Genomic DNA, 21,367 nt, shown 5'->3' on the forward strand with positions numbered 1-21,367 from the left:
TGGTACTTGATGGTCTTTGAGGTTTCTTCCAGCCCTAGCTGTTCTGTGATTCTATGATTTATGACTGCAACATTGTATTGCACCTGCAGTTTCCCAGTGGTCAAATGAGCAGAAGGGAGAATGCAAGTCAAAGAAATACAATTACTTGCATTATTATTATTGAGTTAGCCAAGAACGCGTTTCCCTCTACACCTTTGGAGTTTTGTACTTCAAAGAGAGGAAACAGTGGACAAATACCTGCTGCTAGGAGATTTCAGGTGAAATAGAATAGACATGGTAAGACAGGGTAGCATAGAAAAAGCAAATTGCAAATTTTGGGACAACAGGCAACTGGAAAACTTTTTTTCACCCAGAGATTTTGTTCCAATAAGGGAAGAGAAATTTTGCTAATTTCCAGATTATCATATTTCTCCTGACACAAGTGTACTTGTGTCAGACTCCAATATCAGTTTATCCCTTAGTCTGGGATTGCAGTTTATGTATAGTCAGAGCAGTTACTTGCAGTTGTAAGTGTGGAGGACTGGTAGAAATGAAGAGATAATAAAAGCAAAGAACCACAGCATGGTGCTTGGGAGGAAGGTCTGGAGAGAAAGTAATTGACCCAAGTACTGGAGGTTTCATCTGAAAATATTAGATCAAGGGTTCAGTAGGTTGACGGCAAATAAGTTGGTAGTGATTGTTGATGGGATTGTTACTGCTGTGCCGCATGTAAATAAGCACTACAAAAAACTTTGATATACAGAAAATGGAAACAAGATCTTGCTTCCAAAAAGAAAGTTACTGTGTCCGTCCAATAATTTTATTTTAAAATAATTGAAATTGTTTTTGTATTACCTGGTTGAAAGAAGCAGCTTAATGCAGTTTTAAGGAATCCAGTTGCAGTTTCAACACAGCAGGAAATCTCTGATGTTATTTACAGAATGACTTCAGTTACATATTTCTGAGTATGTGAGGCTTGACATTCATAGAGGATGATATATATGGAGAATTAAGGGCAAATTAACATGAAAATATAGACCTTGGTATACCCAGGTAAGGGGATGTCTGCCAAGACACGTATAGAGTTCACAGAGAAGAGGGAATTAAGTTGGGATTATTCCCAGCAAGAGTAGGTCTGCTTTTCAGTAACCACACCTGTAACAGTCAGACCTAGCGAAAATGGAGGAAAACAATAGTATTTTAAGTAGTGTAGTAGAGCGTAAAAACCTGGAGATCCAATAAAAAAAACCTGGAAATCCAATCATCTTGGATTTTCCAGGTTACTTTGGGTGAGTGATTTTGTCAATACTAGAGACTGTTCAACTATCAAAGGAAGATCCTGTTAGTAGCTCAGAAAGTTGAAAAGACTTAAGAAATAATGCCAGACACTTTGCCTGCATTGTCAAAATGTTAGTAGCCTTTTCGGAAGAAAATCTAACAGTTTACCAGAGAACCCTGGTAAAGAATTAGCAGATATTGGTATTAGAGTAGGCGAAGTTAGCATGCCTCTGAGCTTGCCTAGTTTACCATGTGAAGAATGCAAGAGCTTCGCCTTCCCTAGGATTTTGCAGTGCAGTGCATGCTAGACTGTTTTATTTACCAGCTCTTCAAACATAACCTCTCAATCTTATCCCAGATAAATGCCTAGGAAATGTAAAACAAGTAAATGCATCAGGTTGCTTCAAAAGTGGACCATTCTTCTAAAGGAAGGGATTTTCTGTTATTCCCTTATGAGGAAGATGCTCCATTCCCTTTATCATCTTTGTGGCTCTGCACCTCTCTCAAGCAGTTCCCTGTCCTTCTTGGACTGAGGGGCCAAGAACTGAACACAGTATTGCAGATGAGATCTCACCAAGGCAGAGTATAGAGGGAGGAGAACCTCTTTCAACCTACACACCCCTCCTAATACACTGGAGGATGGCATTGGCCTTCTTGGCCACAAGGGCACAGAACTGACTCACGGTCATGCCCAGGTCTCTTTCCCCTTTGCTGCTCTCCAGCAGGTCAGTCCCCAGCCTGTACTGTAGGCTCTCCTCTTCCACTTGAGTTTGCCCAGCAGTTCTCTGTTTAACCACGCAGGTCTCCTGGCTCCCTTTTTTGACTTCCTACCTGTTGGGACGCTCTGATCTTGAGCATGGAAGAAGCACTCCTTAAATGCTAGCCAACTATATTGGGCCCCTTTACCTTCAAGTACCCCGTTCCATGGGATTTTCCCTAGCAATTGATTGAAAAGGCCATAGTTGGCCTACTGAAGTCCAGGGTTGTGATTCTGCTTGGTATTCTGTTCCTGCCACATGAAATCCTGAACTCCACCATCTCATGGTTGCTGCAATGAAGGCTGCCCTCACTGCTTCAGCCAGATCCCCCTTGTTAGTGAAGTTGTCCTCGATACTGTTAATTCCAGGGTCGTGGGTTTGAGCCCTACACTGAGTGCCAAAATAGTGTTGGAGTTTGAAGAGTTAATCATGTGACGCCCTTCCCTCCCCACTGAAGAGAAAGAAAGGGAAAATCGTGACTGAAATAGGAGAATCTAATTTTTGAGGCCTCTGTAGATCAACGAGGAACTCTGGACTTACTTAAGCATAAAAAGAAAGTCTGTAGGGAGTTGAAAGCAGGAAGGGAATGGGTTACCTGGGAGGCAGACTTACAAAGAAGTTGTCTGAGCAACCAGGGATCAAGTTAGGAAAGCTAAAACCCAGATAAAGTTAAAGCTAGCCGGGGATGTAAAGGGCGAACAAGAAGAAACTCTACAGATATATCAGTGATAAAATGAAGGCCAGGGAAGATATTGGTCTTCTCTGTAAGGAAACTGGAGCCCTGGTCACGAGAGATATGGAGAAAGAAAGCTGAAGTGCTCCATGACTTCTTTGCCTCAGTCTTCACAAGCAAGGTCTATAGCTACATTGTCCAAGATGCAAAAAGCAAAGGTAAGAACTTGGAGAAGGAAGATCTGCCTGCTCTAAATGAAGATCTGATGTTTGAGACCATCTAATGAAGGTGCACAAATCCATGGGACCAGATTCCTGTCAGCCGGAACTGGAAATCATGTGGAGGCTCCTGGGAAATGCAGTACACCCCCATGTATCTTCCCCTTGGAAGATACTCAGCAACTGGTGCCCAGCCTGATTCCCAAGCAATAGCCATCCCGCCCTGGCCAAATCCATCAGCTTTACTGTTCAACATGATGCCACACAGTACAGAATATCCCTTTGTTCAGTCCTGGTCAGCTGTCCTGGCTGTGTCACCTCCCAGCTTCTTGTCCAGCCCCAGCCTATTCACTGGCAGGGTAGCATGAGAATCTAACAAGCCCTTGACTTAGTGTAAGCACTGTTCAACAACTACTGAAATTCCATTGTATTATCAGCATTGTTTTTTGCCTAAATCAAAATCATGGCATCATACCAGTCACTCTGAACAAAATTAACTCTATTCCAGCTGAAAACAGGACAAGGAGTTTTCATACAATCATAGAAATACTTGGGTTGGAAAGGACCTCAAAGATCATCTAGTTCCAACCCCCCTGCCACAGGCAGAATTGCCAATTGCTAGATCAGATTGCATGGCCTTGAACATCTCCACGGTGTTTCCTTGAGGACCTCAAGAGATAACCTTTTAAAAGTTAGCCAAAAAACTCTAGAAAGCCTACTGATGTTCTCAGCTATACCCTCAGCAGATGGAAATAAAAAGAGATTGAGGGAAAGCTGATTGTCACTGCCTTGTCTATGCTATCATCTATAAAAAAGTGAAACACATTGGTCATGCATAAACCCTAGCAATTAGTCTGGCAGAACCAAAGATGCTATTGGGACTATTATGGAGGCCAAGCAGCTTGAGGGCAAATTTTGAAAGGTGGTTTGGTATCTGCATGTGTTCACTGGTACCTACTGGAATTTTCAAGCCTTTACAAACCTGCTCCCTTAACTGACAGTAAACACTTCTCAGATTTTGGCTACAGAGTGCTCTCAGGAACAAGGAGGATCTTTAGTCATAAAGATCATGGTTTTTGATCAGTGTGAGACTATTTTCTAAAAAGTGCAGCTTAGGCTTCTCCTGCTGTGTGCAGTCCTACACCTCTTTCCTGTAACCAGTCAGTCAGTTCAAACTAATGTAAACAAAAAGGCTTTGACCATCCCAAGTACAAACCCTCTTCTATGCGAGTGAGGCAAATCTGGGTTACATTTTTTCTGGACGGACAGAACAACATTAAGGTACCATATAGAGAAGGCGGAGCACAATCTTGGACTGTGTTTCTTTTGTGAATTCCCCAAGGAACTCAGACATGCAAAACTATTCTCTTTTCTTTCCCATCAAGGTCACTACGGGACAGAATGAGGTCTCTAACGAAGGGTTGTTGTGTAATTGCACTTGGATTTCTTAACTCCAAACTTTCTGAGCTTAAGAAACTTATGATGGTAGTAGGAGGAGGGAAGGACAGACAGGTAATCATTTTATCCTAGGCTTTTTTAATGCCCAAATTATGTTTTACGTTCTGTAACACAGATGTCTATTCTTTGGAGTTTGAGTTAGGACTATGAGAAAGACGCATACATCCAGCCACTTGCAAGGGTAATAATTACCAGAGCTATTGATCTTCCTGCTGCAGACCAAGGTAACTACAATAAAGGCAATTGTCAAAAAGAAATTTCCCTCTAGTTACATTACCCATCACACTGCTATACATGGATTTTCGAGTATTGAAACCAAGAAGGACTCCATCAAAAAGCAATAATTTGATCTATATATCCCAATAACTTGACCTGGAACAAGAACTATGACCCAGGCTGCGTATGTTCTGCAGCATGTGAGCAAGTTCTGTTCCGGGGAATGGTTAATGTGTTACATGCTGTTACTTGGGTTGACCTTTTGGCAGCTTCTCCTCATGTTACTGTCCGTGTTTCTGTCAGGTGAAGGTCAGGCTATCCCAGGTTTGATTGTCCAGCTGCTCTCTGGCCCCTTTTCCTGGCATTAGCTATTGTGAGACTAGGAATGGACTGCACAAGAGAGCAGAGTGGGTAGAGGAGTAACGTTTTCACAGTTTGCATTCCCTGATTTCAGATCTGTAAGACTGACATATTTGTCCTGCTTGTAATAACTGGCAAACTCACTCTTGCTTCCCAAACACTCACTCATTCTTCTCCCAGCTGAAAGGAAATAATCTCTCCTCCAGCAGCCTCCAGGATCAGAGACAGGTGCAGCCCTACACAAGGAGTCTTGCTGTAAATTGAGGTCTTTTTTCTACCCTCTGCTGTTAACCCTTCTTTGCTTTAGCTACCACTCTTGCTCCTCCATTTCTTGCTGCCCTGCCCCAAAGAGAGACAGCTCTATCCTGCAGGCATCCTCCCCTCCCTCTTTCCTTTTGCATCTGGACTTCTGCCTGGATTCAAAGAGCTCCTCCTTGCAGCCTCTCCCATTTCTGGATGGTGCCTGGACCCTAGTCCTTATCTCCACCAGCGCTTGGACTGTTTGCAGCAGAGTATAAAGGGTTGACTCGGGGACAGAGTAGCAGTACAAGCACCACTGGACTAGGCTGGGCGGATATTTTACCCAACCACAGCCAATTCTGCACCATGGGGAAAGATGGGTCCAGCAAATTAAACATCTTCATTCTCCTCTTCTTCCTCCTTGGAGATGCTTCACTCATCACAGAACCGTAAGCTACATGGGGGAGACTTTAGGCAGGCTGGAGACCTGGGTTTATTTCTGTGTTTCTTTGTCTTTCATCTTTCAACTACCTTCTTTTACCTTGGAACAAAGACACAAGGGCTGGGTAAAATGTCTTCTACAAACAGCAGCTCTGGTGCTTTTGAGGGACTAAGGAGAGTCTGTGCAATTGAGATATCAATAAAACTGCAGCCTAAATAAACAAATAAAACAAAAAGAAGGAGAGCAGAAAGAAAGAGCTTTTGCTTTTTCAGAGAGCTGACAGCATTTTAGCAAAATTTCTTGCACCAAATTGATTATTTACTTAAAAGACAACTTTTTATAACCGTTTACACACTCATTTTTTTCTTCAGAGATTGTTTTTGAAAAGACAAACATTTCTTTCATTTATTACCTTACTCCTTGGTCGAAATGCCTGGGAGATGTGAGTGGGTTTTTTGATTAATAACATGGAAAAAAAAAAAAAAAAAAAAGCAAATGACAAATCTGGCATGACCATAAATGGTTTTATTTCTTAATTCATATTCTTCAGTTCAGCCAAAGGAATGAAAATTTCCTTCTCAGCCAGGGTTATATGTCACTGTAGAACTGTGGCTGTTAGATCTGTGTGGTACTAGCAGACAGCTAGCAGACTGTATCTTACTGCGTTCTTTCCTTACTCTCTTTTGCCCTATTGGTATGAAGGAGTGACAAATATTGTCTGGCAAAGGTGACAATTGACTTTTTGTTTTTTACCACACCATTCACAATCTCAGAATCGAGTGCTTCTGTTGTGCTAAAGTTTGGAAAAAATATCCCTTCCAGACATTTGCATTGAGAATTTTCTGTGGTATTTTACTTTCAACAGCAGCCTCTCTGCTTTTCCCTACTGTTAGCAGACATGAAGGAAATCCTTTTCCTGTATGGTGAAGTCAGACTGGTTTATTTGCTCTTTCTGTACAGCTCCAGCTACGTGCTCCTCCTGCACATCTCACCTAATCTTCCCCTCCTCTTTCCAGGCAGTACATGGTGCTTCTACCGTTTCTGATACACACAGATTCCCCTGAGAAAATCTGTGTTCAGCTGACTCACCTGAATGAATCTGTGTCGCTGAATGCTGCAATTGAGTATCAAGGGGAAAACAGGAGCTTGATTAATGATGTGGTGTCGGAGAATGATTTGTTTACCTGCATTCCTTTCACTGTAAGTATCTTAATCCCTGTAGAATAAACTCTAGCGGCTCTGAGTAGTAACAAACAGAGTAACTCTGAACAGGTATTCACTTTCCTCTTGGCCACAGTTATACTCATGTCTATCCTCAAAACACTGTCACTGCTGAGCTCTCCTTAGCAAAGATATCTAAATGAGAAATGCTGAATCCCGGAAAGCCTGCCGCTGTTTAGGACAGTAAGAGGAGAGGCCTGGAGAAAAGTAGATTTGGCAAATATGTTAAAAAATATTGTTTTGTAGCTGAGAATTTGCTCTACCAAGTAGTATTATTGTGCTTTATAGATCTGCTTTAGTTTCCATGGAAATAAATAGGAGGCATTATTTTTGGAGTGACTTATGTAATTGGTAGTTCCTAAGTCTAAAGCAACAGTCCTGGGCAACTGGGAATGCTGGTAACCTGGCTCACTATACAGATTATATCTTTGGCCTGAAGGCTGAAGAACTGGTTCTCAGAATACTTAACAGTTGACATCTATGTCATGCACATGTTGAAGACTGCTATTTTGTCACTTGGAGAGAGATGTATGGAGATCTGGTATGGCTGGTTTGAAAAAGGAAATGTTATGCAAAGATTAGAGATATTGCCTGAAAGAAGAGGGGGATTACTCCATTCCTCTGTGAATGTCAAGATGGAAGAGACAGATTTTCATCAATGCAGGAAGGACTTCTTAAAAATGAGTTGCAGAGTTGAATTCCTTTACTGCATAATACTTGCATGATCACTGCATAGCAATAGGAAAGTAGAGGAATATAGTACAAGAAAAGATCAGTCTCTTGTTCCTGATTCCAGTCCCTTCATCTCTGTGCCGGGTCTGTCACAATTACATTAGATCTATTATTTTAGGAAAGCCTGTTCAAGAGGCCTTTACAAGTAGTCCATAGTTGCCTTCTTACAATTCTCCAGATTCCAAAATCAAAGAGCCAGTCAGCAGTCACATTTATTACTGTGACAGTGAAGGGGGAGACTCTGCAGTTCAGAAGCCGCAAGTCAGTGCTGGTCAAGAATTCTGAGAGTTTGGTCTTCGTCCAGACAGACAAACCTATCTACAAGCCTGGACAGACAGGTACGAAGAGGGGGTGGAGATTTGTACTTGAAGCAGAAATTCCTAAAATTGTTGTGCTGTTCAGGCCAGATGTTGACTGCTTTCACTGGAGATTGGAAGATCAGTCTCACATGGCTGAGGTGTATGTTTTTAAAGCTCCACATGGGAACAATTTGGAGAATTTTAAAGAATATGCATGTAACTGGGGCACCTACACACATTTACGTTGCCGCTGGGAGTTCTGTTGTTGTGGTCTATGCAGCTGGATCCCCTTTTGTGCTGTTTTGAACTCTTTTGTTATAACCACAAAAACTAGAGCAGTGACTGGATATTTATTTTATAGAAAACAGGGTGAAAGTTCAGGCTAAGTCATGAAATAGTTTTCAAAGTGGCAGCTGATTTTGCACTATGAAGATAGATAAAACCATATAAGCCATTTCTTCTGAGCCATTCATCTTCTAAACTTGGCCTGGGCAGGAACAAATGTCATAAAAGAGATGCTGAATTCTCTGTTTATCTAGAGCCAACACAAATTTGCAGCCAGGTGCCAAAATGATTTGCTTGCATTCATCCTTCCTGAGAAGTTAATCTGGTTAGAACAAAATTACAAGAGACATGTTAATTCCAATGTGAAAACATGATGTTGACAAAGGCAACTTAAATTTAACTTTGTCCTCAATTAAACTGATGCCCACCATCAATAAAATGTTCACATTGCCGTGATTCTGGTCCTAGCATCCTCTGATTAATATCTCTTACATGGGTAACATAGCATGATTTAACTTTCTAGTGAATGGAATTTCTGTAGAAGAGAATTACTCTGTTCTCTCTTGCACCATCTGTGTTTGCAACTAATGTTTTCTGGTTGGTGTCTGTTCTGTGGAACCTCACTCTGCTTTTGTCCATCAGTCCTTTTCAGAATTGTTTCTCTGGATGAAAACTTCCATCCCTTGAATGAGGTGGTAAGTATAACACTTCTTTTTCAATCATTGTTTGGCTTTAAGTCACCTTTGTGGGAAAAGTGAGGAAAGAGGTGTCTCTTGTGGAGATCTCTCAGTACACAGAGATAGTTGTGCAATTCCCAGGTTATTTCAGATCTTGCTAAGAGGATCTATTCTTCAGATTTCTGCATTCTTGGAATGGTTAGAGAATATAACTTTAAATGAACAATGCGGATGTAAAAACCTCAACAGTGAGAAAATCTGCCATTATTGCAGTGGACATGTGCCACAGTTGGTTTTAGCTGACTTTTCTATCCTGTGCAAATGCTTAACATCAAAGTGCTCTGCTGCTCTCTATCAGGGGCTTTCTTCCTTATCCCATTGTATTATCAGCTTTTTCTCCAAAATATGTTTGTAGTCCTAGTCATTTGACTGTATTGTTTGCACACTCTCCAAACATGGATTCTAAATATGCTGTTTAATTTCTTCCCTTTCTAGCTTCCGCTGGTCTACATTGAGGTATGTATACTCATTAAATTCATGTTCAGATCTATCACATTCCCAGTTGCCTCAAGATGATTCTTGTCTATTTTATTTATACAGCAGATTCATAATATTTATTCAAACACATAAAGTTTTAACTTGTATTATGATACCTATGGCCTAGGGCTCATTCTGTTGTCCAGCCCTGAACTCCCCAAAAAATCCTGCTGTTTCTGCCCTGAGCCTCATTTGATACTGGGGTTGTGCCTACTCTCACTATTTCCATTAGTGCTTTTTAGTTAGTTACCATTGCAGCCTCACACTGTTCTCACAATCTCCTTGTGGTCTCATTATCTGTAGGACCCAAAGAAAAACCGTCTGTACCAGTGGACGGAGGCTGAGATAAGAGAAGGGTTAATGCAGCTGTCTTTCAACCTCACTACTGAGCCCATTCAAGGGACTTACTCAGTGGTTGCACAGAAGGCTTCTGGGAAGACAATCCATCATCCCTTCACTGTGGAGGAGTATGGTAATTGTTGCAGTGGTTTCAGGTTCCTAGCAGCTATTCCAGTAGGGGCAGGAAAGAGGAATTGGACAGAGTGGTAGATATAATCAAGATGTCCAGCAGGGCTGGAAAATATCTCTGTGTTTTCTCCTTCATAAGCTTCATCTGTTCTGGCGGAATGAAGACTGAAGAACTTGAGCAACCTATCTCTACTCCTTCCTAAAATCCAGGCCATGCAGTGCCCATATCAACAAGGCTTCTAGCAGGAGCTAGTATGCTTGTAGCGGTCTATGTTGGTGACCAGTGGCTGTACTTCCTTTCAGAGGTGATTGAAGTCACAGCCTATTCTTCAGCTGGCTACACACGTGTTAAGTGTCATACTCTGAACCTAGGTCTCCCTCGAGTTGCTAAGTTCTGACCTTCTGTTGTAGGCTGGGGCTGTAAATCTTTCCTGTCCTCCTGTGTCAGTCCAGTCTGCTTGGCTAGGAAATGGAATCCTAGTACAAACTTGCACATGGCTCCTACTTCCCCCTGACATCACCTCCAGTGATCAGTCCAGAACACCTCAGCAAGCCAAGTGCAGCCTGCATTACATGGTCTGCCATGATCATACAGCCCAGATGAGCCTTCTGGAAGCTCGCTGTCTTGAATTGCTCCTAGTTCACCCAAGGTGGTCACTGTCCATGACCTCTCCTGCAGCAGGGTTTGGATATGAGGTCATCTTGTCGTAAGTCAGCAGAGAAGCTACTGGGTCATTCCTATTTTCCAGACTGGTAAGGTATATATGCTTTGGAAATGCAGAGATCAGGCTACAGTCCCATCTCTAAATATTTGTGAGAAACCTTTGACTTAACTCTTTATATCATTCTGCTGTGAGACTGATAAATCCTTGTGTTACCTCAGGAGATGCTTTATTTTAATAGATAAGTATCATAAACCAGTTTTCTTACCTGGCATAGAGGCTGGCTGAATGCCAGTGGTTTACTTAGACTTCTGTGGGATGTGTAAATGACACTGGCCACAAAAATCTGACAGCTTGGATGCAAAAGTCTTTCAGGACATTTGTAGTTATGTGGCCTTCAGGTTTCATTCTAATGTTAATCCCCCCCCAAATTAACTTTTGTCCTTTGGTTTTGCTGCAGTGCTTCCAAAATTTGAAGTAACAGTGAAAATGCCCAAGGTTATCACCATTCTTGATGAGGAGCTGAAGGTGACAGTTTGTGGTCTGTGAGTATCATTCTTCTTTCAATACTTCTTTGTTTCAGGTTTTATTTTAGCATTACTGAAGTCTAATTGAGGGGTTTTATTACATTTCTCAATCATTCTTGAGGTCCCAGGACCAGTAAGGCTATTCAAACCATTAGCAAAAAGGCTTTACAACATTATTGCTTAGGAGTATTTGTTCTGTTTTTTTGAGGGGAGTATTTTTACAGTCTTTTATATAAAAGTCTTAGAGGATTTAAGATTCAGCTGCAGTGCTAGAGAAGAGGTCTTCTATTTAGTTCAGCCGAGAATGGCATTTTTGTCTGTGGCTTCTACATAAAAAAAACATGTCATGTTTCCCCTGGGCCACATCATTTGATTCTACATGGCGTATTCTACATGCATCTTGCAGGGAAAGACACAGAATGGGATGAAAAATGAGCTGAAAAACCTATTGCATACATAAACAGTTGCATCAGGTGGTAGGGTAGATACTTGCATCATGTTCTCTAAGTCTAGGCATATTGTCAGTGAATAAGCATTATAGTAAATGACTTTTGGAAAGTCATGTCTTATTCCCAGGAATTCAATCAGAATTATAAGATTCAGTGCTGTACTGAATCTTAGGTTCATTGCCAACTTTGATTCTAAAATGTTACCAAATTTCTTGATGCCTTTTACTTGGTACAATTAGCCTACAAATCCTGGAGGCAGTTTAGGGAAAAATTTTGGCTCCACCCGTGGTGAACTAACCATTTTCCTCCACCCTCTCTTACACTGATAATAGCTCTGTTTTTTCTGTCCTCTCTGCTTATAGATACACATTTGGCAAGCCTGTTCCTGGCCATGTGAGCTTTCGTGTCTGCAGGAAATTTGAATACCCAGCCACTGCTTGCTATGGTGAAGAGGCTAAGGCAGTATGCGATGAATTCTCTGGACAGGTGAGTCTTGAGTATTCATCAGGTGGAGTGATAGGAGAAGATGCTGTTTATTAAGCCTGCCTTGTAGGTATAAATTTGCTCTGCTACAGTGTGTAGAAACATGAGTCTGAAGAGGGGAGTGATTCCATGTATTTTAAGGAAGCCTGAAGAAGGAAAGAAGATTGGATGTAAGTTGAAATGTGAAAGGTCTCTGTAGTAAGCAAGATGCACATTTAAGCGAGAAAGTGATACAGAAGGAAGAAAGTAAAGAAAAGAAAACAACTCAGTAGATTAGAGAATATAAGGGACTAAAAGATAGAAAGGATGAACAGCTAACTCATCAAAGTGTGTGGGATCAAAAGCTGTTCTTCGAGGCAAGAAAGGAACAGAAACTGGGGGAGGGGTAATGCAGTTTAAGGAAAGAGGAAAGGAACATGAATTTAGGAGCAGTGGCTAAGAAAGAGAGACAACTCACATCCCCTTGACAGTGCTCTACAGAGCAAAACTCTTTGGAGCATGGACTGCATGTGCAGCAGTGCTAACTTAATTGACAGAAACAGAGGTAATAGCAATTGTGGAAATGAACCAAGATAATAGAGCAAGCAGAAAAGAGGGTGGTCCTTACAGTATGCTATGGTATAATTCCTGCAATTGTCTCTGCTGCTGTTATCCATGCTAAACAGAAATAGAAATACTGCAGTATTCCTCTGTTCCAGGTAGCTCCTCCCTTTACTATAGAGACCTGCCTTGGATATGAAGATGCTAATAAGAGATGGCAAGCGTTGGAGATACATTTCTAGCTGTCTTCTTCTTTACACCCATACAATCTTTATGTATGGTTTATGTACCACTCAAACTTGTGCATTTTAAGTCAGCAGCTATATTCTAATGTGCCTGTCTTTTGGCAAACACTTGGTGTGGCATACACGTGAATAATTCCCTGTGCTTTGGTATCAAGAGAATCAAGAATTCCAAACTTCATACACACGAATAAAAATCTAGGTTGCAAGTTCTTTGCTTTGATATTCCTGTAGGTACTTCAGAATGCTCAGTGCCAAGTTATTTATGGCTGTTTTCCAGTTTCAGTAAAAACAAAAAAGAGAATAACCTATGAACTTATGGGCTTCTCTCCCATTTCAAGGTAGCACACAGTGATGGGATCATTATGTTGGATAAACATTACAGTACATGAGACTGTAATATTATTATTATTTTTTTCTTCCAAAAGACAGACAACCATGGCTGCATTTTTAAACTGGTAAAAACCAAGTTATTCCAGCTCAAGAGAATTGGATATGAGAACAAGCTCCATGTGGATGCTAGGATTGAAGAGGAGGAAACAGGTATGAATGATCTAGGTCAAAGAGCCAGATAACAAGCCCAGGAGATACCAGCAGAGCAGACTGCCAAGTAAGAGGAAGGAGAAGTGTAGACTCCCAGTTCCGGAATTTTAAAACTTTCCTGCCCAGGTTCCAAGAGCACCAAGCAAATGGTTGACCAGCAAAGGAGAGCTGGTATGGAGTAAAAGTAATTCTTGTCAGCGAGATGCAAATCAATCAATCCTTCATGCTTCTTACAGGAATTGTGTTGACTGGAACAAGCTTCTCTGAGATCACAACTACCATCAGCAAAATTACCTTTGAGAACTCAGATTCTTACTACAAACCTGGAATCCCCTTCTTTGGGCAGGTAGGAAAACTGAGAAGTGTTGTGAATTCTTAACAATCATGCTACTGAATCTCCTGGGTGGATATCTGCCTACCTCTGCAAAGATTCTGGAGCTCAGTACAGCTAATGCCTGGGGGCTTCCACTACTTTGCAAGTTCTGTAACCAGAGAATAGCAGCTGAGAGCATAACTCAATATTCTTGTGTTTCAAGTTCTGCTTCTCTGGTCTCCTGCTTAATAAGAGGCCTTACTTGATGTTAATGCATGTCAGTCTGTGTCCACTCTTCTGACACAGAGGTGGAGATGAAAAAGATTCAGAAAATCTGCAGCTCTCCTTGAAACATGTAATATACATGTAAAATACAGTGGAAATGTCTCTGTCTCAAGACAGACCCAACATCCTCACCTTTGCAACATACCAACCTGTACAGGTGGCAGGCATTGCTGTCCTGTATCATTCTGTTTTTACTCCTACAGGTTAAACTTGTGGATGGGTCTGGTGCTCCAATTGCCAATGAAACTGTGACGATTTCTTTACAAGGAGGCCAGGAAATGAACTACACAACGAATGAAGAGGGCAGGGCACTATTTGCCTTGAACACGTCCATGTTGTACTTCGATTCTGTTGGAATTAGAGTGAGTCCTGGGGCAGAGGTGATGAAACTAACCAGCAGGACGTGGCAGTGGAAGACTATTCCTTAAGTTTCTCCTATAAGTGCAAAAGCGCTTAGCTTCTTGCTCCTGATTGGTTGTACCAGTCTTGCCATCACTGTGGTGGAAATAGCCATGCAGCAAATTAGATTTCCACATGACAATCATGCTTAACTTGTATTTGATTTAGGCTTGGCAATAGCACAATAGGTTTAGAAGAAAAATCATGAGAACATATAGTTTCACCTTGGAATAGGGCAGTTTTTCTATAATTATATTATTTTAATTATTTTTATTTATTATTATTATTGTTTTAATTATATTGTCTATAATTATATTTTCTTTTCTCCATACAATTTTCTTGCCACAGAATAAAACCATTAAAAATTATCCAGAAGTTACCACAATGTGCCTGTGGGGTAAAGAAAAACTTATTTTCTCTTTAAACAAACTGATAATTAGAGAAGGCAAGATGTTAGGGTGAAGAAACCTTGAGGTGTTACTGATAGTAAGCAAACAACTGAGACAAACTTCGGCTTCACTGGGAGTGAATAATTCTCAATTATTTATTCAGGATACCACTGCCCTATATTATATTTTCCAGAGTCATGTGTGGTTTTTTTTGTTTGTTTGTTTGTTTTGTTGTTGTTTTTTGTTTTGTCTTGGGCAGTGTCGCTAATCACTGGGCTGCCCAGAGCTACATCCAGCCTAGCCTTGAATGCCTCCAGGGATGGGGCATCCACGACCTCCTTGGGCAGACTGTTCCTCCTGTGTGTCACCGCTCTCTGTGTGAAAAACTTCCTCCTAATACCTAGCCTATTTTCTGCTTTTTCAGGCAACTCATAAAACACACTCCTACTGCTTTGACCATTCATGGGTTAATCCAAATTATGAAGATGGTTATCTCCACCTAAAGCGCTTTTACTCTCCTAGTAAGAGCTTCCTCAAAATTGAGCCCACGTCTGAGACACTGAGCTGTGGCTCCTCAGCTGAGGTCCGGGTTCACTATATCCTTACACCAGAAGCTGTAAGAGAGAAGAAGAAAGTCATGTTCTACTACCTGGTAAGCTTGCACTTCCCATGCAGTCAGGATGTCACTGGCAATTGTGAAGGAAAGAAGTGGAGTTGGAAACAGAGGTTTATAGCAGCAAGCTTTAAACTCTTCCCCATCATCCTCCACATATTTTCCCAGTAAAATGAGTGTAAACGTTTAGAGCAGAAGAGTGAGGATGTCCCATGTGCCCCCTGGGTGACTACTGGGACTCTGCTACAGAGGGCAGCTGAGCAGGTAGCAATTAGCTACTTATTGCTCACACACAGAGCTCTCTTACTTTCCTCTCAGATCCACTCTCCCATCTCTTAAGATTTACTTCATGTATAACCCCAAGCATTGCAGGATTTCTCATTTCTTTCAGGTGATGGCCAAGGGAATCATCAAGCAAGCAGACACCAGAATTCTGGATTTGGACAAGGAAAGTGGTATGTTTCCCTCCCCTCACAAATTGTCTCTGACTTGTTGCAATTGTGGCAGACACACAACCTACTTCCTTGGGGAATGCAGGGATCCACTTCTCTGTGCTGCTGGAAGAGTTCAAACTTTCTTTTCTGTTTACTTGGTTTTTGCGTAGATTTGTTTTAGCCTTAGTGCCACCTCTTTTTTTATTAACAATGTATTTCTGGGACTCCAGTGCATGAAGGAGACACAGTCTGGTCTGTTTTTAGAATCTGAACTAAAATTGAGCTTGCTTATATAATCAGACAGTGAGACTTATCTCTGTGAGAACAAATTCAGAACAGATTCATCCTAGTTAGAATCATAGTTTCACTAGGATAAAGTTCAGCATGAAGGGAAACCTGAAAATTTGGCTGATCCAAGAGGAGATTTCCTGTACTTCAACTTTTTGCTCTTGTTTTGTTTGCTAGTCAATGGTGTCTTCATACTACAGCTGCCTGTGGAAGCTGACTTCGCTCCTGTGGCCCAAGTTCTTGTCTATACTGTTACCCCTAGCAGGGAGGTGATTGCAGATTCAACAAAGTTCAACATAGAAAAATGTTTCAACAATAAGGTAAGTGACCATTTGTTTGAGAGAGTAGTTACACTATAGCCTGGCCACATATATATATATATACTTTAATTTAGCCTGACCAAGCTCATTTATTTAGATTTACTCACACTGAACAAACCACCAAACAATTGTTGGTGGTGGTTTCTCTGCCCAAACCCAGTAGGCACATCTAATGCTTACAGTATTTTTCAACTCCTATACATGTCATCTTGTCATTGTAATTTCTGCTCTAAGTAAGTGAACGTGAGCCTTGCTTAAACCTGCCATCTGTAGTGAACAAAGAACTTTAATAGCACTAGTGAGACTGAAAGAGCTGAAGGAGGGCAGAAAAATAAAGCTTCCTGTGAACATGTGGACCATGATCCTCTTATGGCCCCAAATATTCTTTATGCAGAATAGTAAAGTGATGTATGAGCAGCCCTATGTTGCTCAGTATAACTTAAAAATAATAGAAAGGCCCTGCTAAAGGCAGTGCCTTGTCTCACTAAAAGCCAAGCTAAATGAGTTATTGAGATTGATTTCACTGTAAGATGTTGGATATGTGAATTTTACTTCTATTTTAGATGCCACTTTACATGCTGTATTAATATCTGATCAGACATCAAGTACTAAGTAATACATGTGCTTAGGTATTGCTTTTCTCTCCTGGATTAAAAAAAAAAAAAAAAAAAGCAGCCTGGATACAAAGCTGACATCAGTCTATCTAGTCTTTGGGCCATTTCTGTGTTAGCCATTTTTTTCTAGTAGCAAGCTTGCTAGATTCCTTGTAAGGTCATTTCCTTAAGAATACTGTTTTTGCATTCCCAAAGTTGATACCACCTTGGGAGCGATGGTGTCAGCAAAAGGCATGCCATGGTCCAGAGGGAGACTGGCAGCTAGTGCTGTTTATTCAGGAAACATGTTTACTCTAAAAGTATTTTGATTGGTGTATGTCACAGAAGGGTTTTGTACTGCTGAGAACAGAAAAATCTATGCAGGACCATCATTGCAAAATCATGTGAGATAAGGATGAAAGCAACTTCTGCTAGCAAAACTTCGCAGAGCGGAGTTTACTAGGAGGTCATTTGAGTTATGAGTTAGGTTCTGAGTAAGCTACACTAAATTGGCTAGCCTCAACAACAAGCTAGTTCTTCAGAACCATTTCCAGCCAGTCCATATCACAATACTGCTCCAAGACATCACTGCTTTTTATGTTATGAGAGAATCTGCCAACCAAGATCATTGCAGGTATGTTGTATTCTCACAGGCAATGTCTGGATGCAGCACAGACTGAACTCTGTGCAAGACCAGCTGCCTGAAGAGATCAAGCCACTATGTGGAATTATATCAATGTTCACAGTGGCTGTAAAACCCCAAAATGCCTTAACAATCATAAACAATTATGATAATTAAATTGCTATGAACTTCTAGGGCTCATTCCTCTACTACTTTGAGAAGGAAACCTGCTTATGCAGTAGTACAGGATGGATGTGTGCGTGTGCAGATGTGTGTGGGATTCATAAGGTTGGGGCTGATGCACTCAACTAGTATCTTGCTATGTTAGGGCACATGCAACATAGTTTTTCCTATTGCTGCAGGTGGGCTTGAGCTTCTCTCCTTCTGAAGGCCTGCCTTCTTCTGACACTCACTTACTATTCAGAGCCTCCCCCAAATCCCTTTGTGCTGTCCGTGCTGTAGACAGGAGTGTTCTCCTCATGAAGCCTGAAGCTGATCTGTCACCCAACTTGGTAAGTACTTATTCTACGTAGCATCTCAAAGTCTGATCATGGCAAGAGCAGCTCAGCAGAAATAGCGAACAAACCTTGTAAGTGCTGACACAGAAATGCTGTCCTGTACAGCTTCTCATCTTCCTTCAGCACGCAAAAAGGCAAGAACTGAACAGCAGCTGTTTGTTAGTGATTTTACATGACTCTAGGGATGGTAACTAGGAAACCCTCTTAAGGAGGCTGCTTTGCATGCCCAGGAACCAAAAGCTGTCCTGTGTTTAATGTTGATTTTTTAGGTATTCTTTACAGCCATGGATATATTTTATTGGAGTAGCATCTAGAAGTGTCAGAGGGTTTATTCCCCTTATGCTGAGCAGCAAATGCCCTTTATCTGGTGTACAATCAATGAATATACAGATGATATAGTACATTTGAGAGCTAGACTTCCGTAGTTATTATACTAGAGCAGAAAAGCATACTTACCTATATCCTGGGCTCATATAGGAAACTCCAGCAGAGTGGATCTCCAGAAGAGATCCTTCCCTACTCGTAGCCAGCTCTTAAATAGGTCTAGGAGAGATGCAGCCAGTCTCCACCCCTTCCTGCAGCACGGGTGAATTGCCTTCACCTGTGCTCCTGTGGTTGACTCACTGCTCCCCTCAGGTGATTAATCAGAGGTTTAGGCCATGATTCAGCAGCCCCATATACCTGTAAAGGTAGAAAGGACAGTAACTGAGCCAGCCACTGTAATTTTTGATATATTTGAGCCGTAATAACCAGACTAATGTGCTGTTTATAGGAACTAGACATCTTTTTAGAAAGATGTCTTTTTAGATTCAGTTTCCCATTGCACCCACTGCAGGGAGGACCATGGCTATGTGGATTTGATTGTTATGATCAAAATTCTTTAGCAGTGTTTTGTGACAGCGGATACTGAAAAATGCGAAATATCTTGGCTTTTTCTGCTCAGGTGTACAGCTTACTGCCAGTGAAGGAATTGCATGACTATAGCCATGGTACAGATGTGCTCTTGGAGGAGCCCCTAGAAGACTGTGTCCCCTTGAAGAAAATAATTCTGAATGGGATCACCTATTCTCCAGTAGTGGAGATGAACGAAGATGATGCCTACAGCATTCTAAAGGTATAGCCCTCTAGTAAGTCTAGGGAGTAGAATGGGAGAAGGAATGAGAAAGAACACCTTCTGTTGCATGATGCAAGATAACAAGGGAAGGACTTGTGAATCTCAGTAGTTAAACACTGATTTTTATCCAGAGACAAGTAAGAGTTACAAGTCTCACCTGTCTTACCAGCTGTGTTCCTAACTTGAATTCATCAATCTCAAAGTTTTCTTTTTACGTGAAAAAATTTGAGGTTAGCTTGAATTGAAGTTCTAACTCAAGTTAAAAAATTCTGTGCTATTACAGTTACCCCAAGTACATCAGTATATCCTTGAGCAGCACTGTGGCCACAGATGTTTCCTTCCAGAGAGGAGACTTCATATCTAATTCCTGGCTCATCCTGATCCCTAGACTGGAATCAGACTTCAACTAGTATCCTAAAGGCAAGAGATCTATCCTTTAGCATTTCTGAGCCACTCAGGACCAGGACTGAGAGGGTCATCTCAGGCTCCAACCCATAGGCAGCACAGTTTTTACTTTTGAGGCAGTGAAGTATGAACAATACATCTGCTGTGTAAGCCTCAATAGGAGTGAGTACCCAAAAACATATTCTGTTTCTCTCCCATAGGAAATGGGTTTAAAGGTTTTCACCAATTCCAAGGTGAGGAAACCTTGGTATTGCAGCACTGAGAATTACATGCCTGCACAAAGTCACATTTCAGCAAGCGGAAGCCTGGCTGGAGCACCTATGTATGCACTGAGGAGTGGTGGTAAGGGAACTGGGCCTAGTTGTCACCTCTGTAATGAACTGAGATCCTGTCTGTATTCTGGGGTGAATATTTAAACAAGAGCTGGGGTTGTGGGCTGAGATTTTAGAAGGAGTACTGAAGTGGTGGGTCCACAGATGTCAACTTCAGCATGTCTGTGGGCATGTCACTTTTGCTGCATTGTGAAGGCTTACAGACAAGCTTTCATAACTCAATATTAGATGTCAGGTCTCCAGCTACACAATTTTAATCTAAATATAGAAATGAGTTTGCCCAAAGTAAAGATATTAAAAATGATTAGTTAGTTAAGAACTTTTAAACTTTCCCTGCTTGGGTGGATTTCTGTTTCCTTTTGTCAGAGCAAAGCACACAATATCAGAAACAGCTGCTTCCTCCAAGCTACTCACTTTTACTTCATGTTGTCCCGCAAACTGTGAGGTTTGCTGGAGACCAGTGGGTAATAATGAAGGGCTAGCCCATGCTAATAAACCCTGAAAATCACTGTTCATGGTACTAGTGCTACCAGTGTAGCTTCTGATTGTCAGGTAGACTGCTACTTTCTTAGAGCAAAGCATGATGCTGACGTAGATCTTGTTTGTATGGAATTATCAGACCTACAGTCTAGTAGAATCCATGCAACATCCAGCAGTCCTGAAGAGGTGACAGAGACAATACGAAAGTATTTCCCAGAAACATGGATTTGGAGTTTAGTATCTATAAGGTGAGTGATTTGGGCAGATTCCTTCCTTATTTTTATAATGAAAAGTGATGAAAACATAAATCCCTTGTTTTCCAAGCCTTTTCAAATAAAATAAGTCCTTAATTGTTTGCAGAAATCACTTGACAACCCTTTGAAAAGGAACTTCCTCTGGCTATGGTTAGGTTTGTCCAGAGCGTAGTAGTGAGTTTGAAGAAAATGTGGAGTGCCCTATGGTGAATACTGTGCTCCCTCATTCACAAAGGCATTGCTGTTCAGAAGATGATAGATAATCACCCTTCTGTCCTTTTTCTCTGTCCCTACCAGCTCTGAGGGAAATGCTGAAGTAGAAGTGACCATTCCTGACACCATCACTGAATGGAAAGCCAGTGCGTTCTGCATGTCCCCAGACACAGGCTTTGGCCTGTCACCAACAGTGTCCCTCAGAGCCTTCCAGCCTTTCTTTGTAGAGCTCACCCTACCTTACTCTGTAGTGCGTGGTGAGGCCTTCACGCTGAAAGCCACTGTTTTCAACTACCTGACAGCCTGCATCAGAGTAAGGAAGACTGAAATCCTTCTCCATACCTGTACCTGCTTGCATGCTCTTTGCCTACACCTAGCCTTCTTTCTTATCTCTGAGTAGCCTTGGGCCGCTTCCTCCCTGAAATTCTTACGTTACACCTTCAACGTGCTTGAAATGCCCGCGTACAACTCCAGCTTCCTGCTCCTTTGCTGCAGAAGAAATAGACAT

At 41.5% G+C, this 21,367-nt stretch overlaps 1 protein-coding gene across 2 annotated transcripts in view; it reads left to right on the plus strand.

Annotated features, from left to right (window-relative positions):
- Positions 1-5,398: 5,398 nt before the first annotated feature.
- The window catches only part of A2M (alpha-2-macroglobulin), a 28,476-nt gene continuing 12,507 nt past the window's right edge, over positions 5,399-21,367 (plus strand). For both annotated transcript variants that reach the window (XM_042809644.1, XM_042809643.1), the window contains exons 1-19: positions 5,399-5,629; positions 6,639-6,822; positions 7,754-7,913; positions 8,802-8,854; positions 9,332-9,352; positions 9,677-9,845; positions 10,964-11,048; positions 11,842-11,965; positions 13,173-13,287; positions 13,524-13,633; positions 14,089-14,247; positions 15,098-15,325; positions 15,678-15,741; positions 16,186-16,328; positions 17,906-18,055; positions 19,005-19,175; positions 19,781-19,922; positions 20,532-20,640; positions 20,944-21,172. In XM_042809644.1, the coding sequence (XP_042665578.1) occupies positions 5,547-5,629; positions 6,639-6,822; positions 7,754-7,913; positions 8,802-8,854; positions 9,332-9,352; positions 9,677-9,845; positions 10,964-11,048; positions 11,842-11,965; positions 13,173-13,287; positions 13,524-13,633; positions 14,089-14,247; positions 15,098-15,325; positions 15,678-15,741; positions 16,186-16,328; positions 17,906-18,055; positions 19,005-19,175; positions 19,781-19,922; positions 20,532-20,640; positions 20,944-21,172 (2,499 nt within the window). In that variant the 5' untranslated portion in view covers positions 5,399-5,546. The remainder of the gene's footprint in view (positions 5,630-6,638; positions 6,823-7,753; positions 7,914-8,801; positions 8,855-9,331; positions 9,353-9,676; positions 9,846-10,963; positions 11,049-11,841; positions 11,966-13,172; positions 13,288-13,523; positions 13,634-14,088; positions 14,248-15,097; positions 15,326-15,677; positions 15,742-16,185; positions 16,329-17,905; positions 18,056-19,004; positions 19,176-19,780; positions 19,923-20,531; positions 20,641-20,943; positions 21,173-21,367) is intronic.

This window comes from Centrocercus urophasianus, unplaced genomic scaffold, assembly GCF_019232065.1.
Source record: "Centrocercus urophasianus isolate 14NV4802_14NV808 unplaced genomic scaffold, USGS_Curo_1.0 seq_12, whole genome shotgun sequence".
Taxonomy (NCBI): Eukaryota; Metazoa; Chordata; class Aves; order Galliformes; family Phasianidae; genus Centrocercus; species Centrocercus urophasianus.